This window comes from Octodon degus, unplaced genomic scaffold, assembly GCF_000260255.1.
Source record: "Octodon degus isolate 3935 unplaced genomic scaffold, OctDeg1.0 scaffold00171, whole genome shotgun sequence".
NCBI classification, from domain to species: domain Eukaryota; kingdom Metazoa; phylum Chordata; class Mammalia; order Rodentia; family Octodontidae; genus Octodon; species Octodon degus.
The window spans coordinates 2,651,782-2,660,532 of record NW_004524747.1 but is presented as its reverse complement, the minus strand read 5'-3'; the positions used below and the strand labels follow the sequence as shown (position 1 = coordinate 2,660,532).

Here is an 8,751-nt window from a genome sequence, read left to right as displayed (position 1 = left end):
GGCCCACTCTGCGCCTGGGCTGGGACTGGTCCCGCTGGCACAGGGTAGCAGGAAGCTCTCCGCACACTCACCGGACCTGGGCTAGGACTGGGTCTGGGGCCCTAGTTTCTTAAGGAGACTCCACACTGATTTCCATAATGGTTGCACCAGTCTACACTCCCACCAGAAGTGGAGATGGGTTCCTTCTCCCCCACAGCCTCTCCAACATTTGTTGTTGGTTGATTTCTTTAGATAGCCAATCTTTCTGGGGTGAGATGGTATCTCAGTGTTGTTTTAATTTGCATTTCACGGCTGGCAAATGATGTGGAGCATTTTTTCATATATTTATTCACTTCCTTAATTTTATCCTCTGAGAAGTGTGTGTCCATCTTGGATGCCCATTTCTGGACTGGGTCTTTAATGTTTTTTTTTTCCTAATGTTTTTTAGTTCTTTATAAATTCTAGAGAGCAGACCTTTGTATGAGTGCTTATTAGTTAAGATTTTTTCCATATTTGTGGGTTGTCTTTTCACTCTTTCAGTAATTTTTTTCTTTAGTGTGTGAGTGTGTGTGTGTGTGTGTGTGTGTGTGTGTGTTACTGTGGATTGAACTCAGGACCCTGTGATTACCAGTCAGGCACTTATGCTATTGAGCTATCTCCCCAGACTGGTAATTTCTTTTGACGTGCAAAAACTTCTCAATAAGAGGAGGTCCCAGTTGTTAATTCTTTCAAGTATTACCTATGCAGTATGATTTTTGTTCATGAACTGCTTGCCTATCCCCATGTCTTTAAGAGTTTTCCCTACTTTCTTTTCCAGGAGATTTAGTGTTTCTGATTTATTTATTTATTTATTTTAGGAAAGGGTCTACAGGGTGTTCAGGGTCTTACTACTACATCAGACTCATAGTGATCCACCTCTTTACAGCCTCCCAAGAGCTGGGATTATAGGTGCGTACCACCACGCCCAATCTCAGTTGCATTTCAGTGTGCCCCAGGGACAGGGCCAGCACGGCAGGCCCAGGGATCGAACCCCTGGTCCCTGAGCCTTCTTTCTGTCGCTTTAATCGTCTGAGCTATTTGGTCAGTCCTAGTGTTTCTGTTTTAATGTTTAGATCTTTATTCCATTTTGATTTTAGTTTAGTATATGGTGATAGGCCTGAGTCAAGCTTTAGTTCTTGGCATGTAGAGAGCCAGTTTTTCCAGCACCATTTGTTAAAGAGGCTATCTTTCTTCCATCAAGTATGTTTGGCCCTTTTGTGGAACATAAGATAGCTGAGTGTGTTTGTAGTTGCGTCTGTATTTTCTAATCTATTCCATTGATTCTCAAGTCCATTTTTTTTGCCAATACCATGCTGATTTTATCACATTAGTCTTGTAGCATAATTTCAAGTCAGGAATTGTAATGCCTCCTGCCTTGTCTTTGTTGCCCAGGATTACCTTTGCCATTATATATCTTTTCTGGTTCCAAATAAATTTTAGGAACTATTTCTCTAGGTCTGTGATATATGTTGGTGGTAGTTTGATAGGGATTGCATTAAAACTGTACACAAAATTTGGGAGTGTGGCCATCTTCACAATGTTCTTCCTATCCAGGAGCAGGGAACATCTTTCCATTTTCTGAAATCCTCTACGATCTCTTTTTTTCAGCATACTGTAATTTTCATTGAATAGATCTTTTACTTCTTCGGTTAGATTAATTCCTAAGTATTTCATTTTACATGGTGGTATTGTAAAAGGTATTGTTTCTCTATTTTCCCATTCATTGTGTTTCTTATCTGTGTAGAAGAATGCTATTGACTTTTGGGTATTGACTTTGTATCCTGCTATGATACTGAATTTGTGTATCTATTCTAGTAGCTTCTTGGTTGAGTTTTTTGCATCTTCCAAATACAGTATCCTATCTTCTGCAAATAATGATAATTTAACTTCTTCTTTACCTATTCTTATTCCTTTCATTTCTCTCTCTTGTCTAATGGCTGTAGCTAATGATTCCAGAAATATATTGAATAGTAGTAGTGATAGAGGACATCCTTGTCTTGTACCAGATCTGAGAGTAAAAGATTTCAGTTTTTCCTCATTTAGAATTATATTAGCTGTTGGGTTGTCATAGATGGCTTTTATCAGATTGAAGTAGAGGCCATCTATTCCAATTTTCTGTAGGACTTTGAAGTAGCCCACTTTTAATGTAAATTAAAATTTCAAAGTCAGTAGCCAAGAATTAAATGAAAATTAATCATAATTACATGGGAACAAGTTATTTTTCTGTCATAAGTACTGATTAAACACAAGATCCTTAGGGGCCGGGGAGATGGCTCAGTAGAATAAGCACTTCCCTGGCAATCGCAAGGACCTGAGTTCAATCCCCGGTTCCACCAAAAATAAAAAAGTTAGATAATCACAAGGTCCTGAATTTGTTTTCTGGTACCAAAAAAAGGAGATAGTATGAGAGTATTGTAACTATTTGTAGTATTTATAACTTTAAACTGGTGGGAAAATAAAATATAAAATTGATAAGAAAGTTGTTACCTTTTCTACTTACAGCCACTCATTTCTTTCTTTCTTTTTTCTTTTTTTTTTTTTTTTTTTTTTTTTTGGCAGAACCAGGGATTGAACTCAGGCCCTTGTGATTGCCAGGGAAGCACTTATTCCACTGAGCCATCTCCCCAGCCCCCTCTCATTTCTTTTTGAGACAGTCTTGCCATGTAGTTTAGACTGGCCCTGAGTTCATGTAACCCAGACTGACATTGAACTTGTGGTTATCATCCTGCTCCAGCCTCTCCAGTGCAGGAATTATAGACATGCACCACCAAGCTTGGCAGGATACACTTTGTTTATTTATTTATTATTGTTATTATTATTATTATTATTATTATTATTATATATTTATTGAGAGAAAGAAAGCTCCTGTCTGGAGAGAGGGACAAGAGGGGGGGCCCCAATGAGTATTTCCCCCCTATATTATTTTTAAAGAGGAAAAAATAAAAGAATTCACAAGAACAAAAACAACAAATCAGTGGAAAATAGTAGAAGTGGTACACAATTTCAAAACAACAGAAAATTAGCAATGGTTATTATGTTATGTATTATCATCAAATTTGTTGTTGCGATTACCAGATATAGGCATTTAGGATTGATCAATTAAATATTAACTCTTCCTTTCAATAAACTTCAATTGTTTCCTAGTCCTTTTTACGTTTATTCACTTTAAGAGAGTATAGAAATAATAGATAAGATATTCGAGATGATATACATTTGAAAAAACAGGATGAAAGTTATTCGACTGCTGTTGTATTACACATTGCTGTTTTCAATGTAGTTGCTCAGATTACAAATAGCATATAAAATTGGTTAAAGTAAAAATTTTAAACAATAAATTATACCTTCAAAAAGCTGATAGAGCAGGGGCTGGGGGTTCGATCCCCAGGCCTTCGGTGCCAGCCCCACCCCTGGGGTGCACTGAGATGGCAACTGAGACTGGGCGTGGTGGCGCGCACCTGTAATCCAAGCATTTGGGAGGCTGTACACAGGTGGATCATCTGTCCGATCTAGTAGTGAGACCTTGAACACCCTATAAGGCCTTCGCTAAAAAAGAAAAAATACAAAAAAAAACCTGATAGCAATTAGTAGTACAATTATCGTAACTATTCTGGGTATATACATACATGATTTTTCCCCCTTCCTTTTTTTATTTTTTTTCTTTTTGTTATTTGTATTTTTAGGGAAGGGTCTACAGGGTGCTCAGGGTCTCACTACTAGATTGAATTTGTAGTGATATCCTGTTTACAGCCTCCCAAGAGATGGGATTACAGGCGTGTGCCACCACGCCCAGTCTCAATCACTGTCTCAGCACGCCCTGGGGGCGGGGCTGACTTGCCAGGCCCGGGGATCACACCCCCTGCCCCTGAGCCTGCTTACAGGTGCTTGAATCCACTGAGCTACTTGGCTGGCTGCCCTTCCTTTTTTTTTCCTATCTTTTCTCCCTTCCCTCATCTCAATTGCTTATTCCTTAGGTTAACTTTTTTTTTCTGTTCTAGTACATCTATCGTACCTTTCAGATTTTATTTGTTGTTTCAGGTTCTTACACTAGGAAGACAATACAATGTTTACCCATGTGAGTCTGATTTATTTCACTTATGAGTTTTGCCTCAAGTTGCATCTATTTACCTACAAAAGCCTCGAGTTTATCTTTCTTTATAGCTGAGTAATACTCCAGTATGTAAAAATACTATATCTTTTTTATCCGTTCTTCAGGTTATGGGCATTTGGGTTGTTTCCAAGATTTAGCTATGACAGATTGAGAAGCTACACATTTTTAAGATTCACTATACTTAATGCGAATAATTAAAAATTTAATATTGAATTTGAAATAAGATTAACCTCACGTTGTTAGGTAATCATTCGGTGTAGTGACAACTCATCAATGAGAACATTTTTTATAGTCTCCAACATAAGGTTTTGTAGCTTAATTCCATAGGCATCAAATTTGTATTCAATTTAAAGTGGAAAAGAGTATGAGTGGGTGTAGGGGATTAAGGAGTAGAACAAGCAATACAGAGCTGCCGCTGAGAAAAACATTTGCTCCCATAGCACTTTGAACTTTGGTGTAGTTATCATCATATAATATTTTGCTTAGTAGTTCCCTCAGCTAGACTGGATCTTGTATAGGATGGAATTAAATCATGGAAGTTGATTACTACATATCAATTATATCACTGTTCATCAGATGTGAGAATTTCTTACCTGACCTAGAATTAGAACATTTTCTGGTGCTTTTCTTGTTTTTCTCTTTTCCTGTAGATTAAAAACAGCTTTGAGAATAATTATGAGAAGGCGTTGAAGCAGTATAACTCTACAGGAGATTATAGGAGCGAAGCAGTAGACAAGATCCAAAGTATGGTAAGAGCTTATAGGCAGTAGCTTCTCTAGAAGGGAACATATTCACTGTCACCTTACTGAAAAGGACAAAGTCAGGCTACTACATAGTTTCTACCTGTATGGGAAAAAGTGTGGGAAGATGTTAAGTGACAGAACTGCATTTCATTTTCTTCACATATGACCCTATTCTCTTCCCTCTCCATTTACATCATAGGCAAATATAATTAGTGCCAACTTTAACAGGAAAGTATGTCCCAAACTGTCATGGTTGGTGTCAGAATCTGTTGAGAAAGAAATGTAATAAATGTATTGAGTGTAAACTTTAGATGATATTACTTTGAATGTTTGACTACAGAGTTGTAATGTGTAATATAAATGCTTTTGTTGGATTTTTCAGTTGCATTGTTGTGGTGTCACTGATTATAGAAATTGGGAAGATACTCGTTATTATGCAGAAAAAGGATTTCCCAAGAGTTGCTGTAAACTTGAAGATTGTTCTCCACAGAGAGATGCAGATAAGATCAACAGTGAAGTAAGAAGTCCTTAAAAATTTACTTGAAAAATATTTAAGGATATAATGCAGAATAGACTTAATTTTGACTAACATTGGAGTACATAATCTGAAGTGAGTAGGGTAGATAGGACTTGATTTTATACAGCTAGCAGATAGTATGATCAAAGAATTTATTTTTATAAAGAAAACCAGAGATTGTTTATGTTGTACTTTAATGTTCTTCCCCTACTAGGGTTGTTTTTTAAAGGTGATGGCCATCATTGAGTCAGAAATGGGAGTTGTTGCCGGAATTTCCTTTGGAGTTGCTTGCTTCCAGGTAAGTCCATATAGTTTCTTTCTTTCTTTTTTTTTTTTTTTTTTAAAGATTTTCACTTTCTTTCTTTTTTTTGTATTTTAGGGAAGAGTGTTCAGGGTCTCACTATTAGATTGGACTCATAGTGATCTGCCTGTTTACAGCTTCCCAAGAGCTAGGATTACAGGCACGTGCCACCACGCCCAGGCTTAATTGTGGCTCATCACACCCAGGGGGCTGGCCAGCACAGCAGGCCAGGTTATTGAACTGCAGCCCCTGTGCCCGCTTGCAGTTGCTTTAATCCACTGAGCTATTTGATTGGCCCTCCATTTTCACTTTCAAGGCTTGAAAATTTTTGCTTCAAGGCCTGGATCAAGTGAGGGCAGTACGAGAAGTCATATTTTCACAAAGCTCTCTGTTAGCAGTCACAGTGTAGAAATACATTTTTTATAGTGAAATAGTATGATTTGTATGCATAGTATTTCTGATTTTGGTTTGCAGTTGGATCATTATTTGGGTTAGTTTTTTAAGAAGGGGAGGGTAGCTTGGATCTTAGGGTTTCCAACACTGGTCTCCACAGTTAGCGTTCTCTAAATTTTTATTTCTGCTACCATGGCCAATCATGACTTGAAAATATAAAAAGCAAGACTTAGAATTGCCTCATTGCAGTGTATATATTTTTTGAAGTAGGTAACTTTTGGAGCACCTAGTGTCCTCTTAGTTAACTAAATAAAATATGAAATAGATGGAACTGATTTTTCTCTACAGTCATTCAAACATCTAAAAGTGCTATTAAGTTAGTTCATTCTTTGACTCCTCTTGCCTAGTGGTTGCGCATGAGTTCTAACCTCTGAAAATTTGTATCTTAGTATCCCATGTTCAATATGTGCCTATCATTTTGTATATATATTAATGTTGTAGATTCCATTGGCTTTCCAAAGTTCTGCTTTTTACTGCAGCATGAGTTTTTATTATGGTTCTAAATCACTTTTTAGACCCTGGATATTTTTCCTTATATTAAACACTGTGGAAAGAAGACTAATTCAAGACTAGTCCTCATATACTTATAAAGCAGCATGCATAACTGTCTGTATCTGCATGATTACAATAACCAGTAGTATCCTTTGAACAATTATTAAATAAAAACCTTAGTTACTTTAGCTCCATTTGAAGTGCTCAGGAGCCACATGGAGCTAGTGGCTACTGTACTGGACAACACAGATATTAAAGAACACTTATATCATTACAATACTGCTTTTCTCATAGACTTTACTTCATAAAATGCTCATTCTAAGCCATATCACTGTTTTTTTGGCAATTTTGGGTTTCCCCAAAACTTATATGACTCATGAATTTTCCTTCAGTGCTAGTGATGAAATTCTAAGTCACAGTAGTTGTAAAACTTCACATACATTCACTGAATGTATGCTGCAGAATTTCAAAAATAAGTCTTGATGAAGCTGGGGAGATGGTTCAGTAGGATAAGTGCTTGCCTGGCAAGCGCAAGGGCCTGAGTTCAATCCCCAGTTCTGAAAAAAAAAAAGTCTTGAAAAATCAAGGAAATTATTGGTAAAAATATAAGTAAAAGGAAAACATATCTATAACCTGGATCTTAAAGGTCATATATATGTGTGTGTGTTAAATTTTATTCACATTTTCTTTCCAGCTAATTGGAATCTTTCTAGCCTACTGCCTCTCACATGCTATAACAAATAACCAATATGAGATAGTGTAACCAGCATATATACAGGCTTATTCCTCTCCAACTTCAAGGTACGTTCATTTTGGTCCTCATGTCTGTTAATCTTGACGTTTACTCCAGCTGTGAATGTGGTACATGAACTGTTTATCAAGGTCTTGTCTAGCAGCATATTGTAATCTTAGTTTTCCGTAAACCCTGCCATAGGCAAGTTAAGTCCCTGTATAAACAAGGCATGACCAGAAAGGAATAACTTTGCTTGTCTGTGCTGCTTTCTCCTTTATGCAACAAAAGGGTTCCTCCGGATTTACATGTTTACATACACATGTTAACCTAAACTTCATAAATGGTTCCTTTTCCCCTTTATTTTGGCCTAGATTGAAGAGAAATGAATCATAGTAAGTGACCTTATTTATGAGGTTCTCTGGCAAGTATACTCTATTTTTGGCCAATGTTGGCATTTTTCCTTGCTCTTTAGCTCATTTTCATTCACCAATCTTTATCAGTACTTAGTAGTGTTGCTTTCTTGGCAAAATATTTGTTAGGATCCATGAAGTCATCTAGCCTAAACAGGAACTAGATTTAGGGGAAGTAATAAAATGTATATTTTTTTTGGCAGAACCAGGGATTGAACTCAGGCCCTTGTGCTTGCCAGGGAAGCACTTATTCCACTGAGCCACCTTCCCGGCCCCGGAAGTGATAAAATATTGTGAGAACTGTTGAGTAGGGCACATTTCACATTTTAATTGAGGCACAGACTGGGAACACACAAGAAAGTATCTATAAGTGGGAATATATTAGAATATAAGCAAATTATTATAGACATTGAGATTTAGGTGATGAGTAAACTTAACTTTTTTTTTCTTCAATTTTAGAACACTTAAACTTTGAACTCTAGGATCACCTGAATGGAAGACTGATGATATTCATTACCAATAAGCCAAAAAAAAACTATATCAATAGACTGATTTAATCAGTATATTTGTTCAGCACATTTTAAGTCCAATTCTGTCGCATTCATGTTAGGGCATTGAAACCTTGTGTCCTTCTGAAACACTGGAAGAGCTAATAAACTGTCAATGAAGTAATACTGCTTCTCTTGACTTTTATTTTTATCACTGTGGAGCTTTTGAAAGGCACTATAAATTTGCTATTTTGATATAGTGTTACAGAGACCTAACGCCTCTGCTGAATTTGCTATTGATTTGACATGATAGAAAATGAACCTTTCTGAACTGGCCTTTTCCAGCCAAGATTATATCTAGTTTAATTGTACAGCATGTACCAAAAAAGCAAAATGTTTCATTAGTCACATTGTATAATTTAATTTCAGATAGTCATCAGATGGAACCTATCATTGGGGTTCCTAGGGTGTGGTAACAGTCTAAAGCA

The 8,751-nt window shown here is 36.8% G+C and overlaps 1 protein-coding gene across 2 annotated transcripts in view; it reads left to right on the top strand.

The window, feature by feature from the left end:
- The window catches only part of Tspan6 (tetraspanin 6), a 17,529-nt gene extending 9,229 nt beyond the window's left edge, over nt 1-8,300 (top strand). For both annotated transcript variants that reach the window (XM_004643330.3, XM_023703454.1), the window contains 5 exons: nt 4,777-4,875; nt 5,252-5,386; nt 5,601-5,684; nt 7,327-7,433; nt 8,235-8,300. In XM_004643330.3, the coding sequence (XP_004643387.1) occupies nt 4,777-4,875; nt 5,252-5,386; nt 5,601-5,684; nt 7,327-7,395 (387 nt within the window). In that variant the 3' untranslated portion in view covers nt 7,396-7,433; nt 8,235-8,300. The remainder of the gene's footprint in view (nt 1-4,776; nt 4,876-5,251; nt 5,387-5,600; nt 5,685-7,326; nt 7,434-8,234) is intronic.
- The last annotated feature ends 451 nt before the right edge of the window (nt 8,301-8,751 follow it).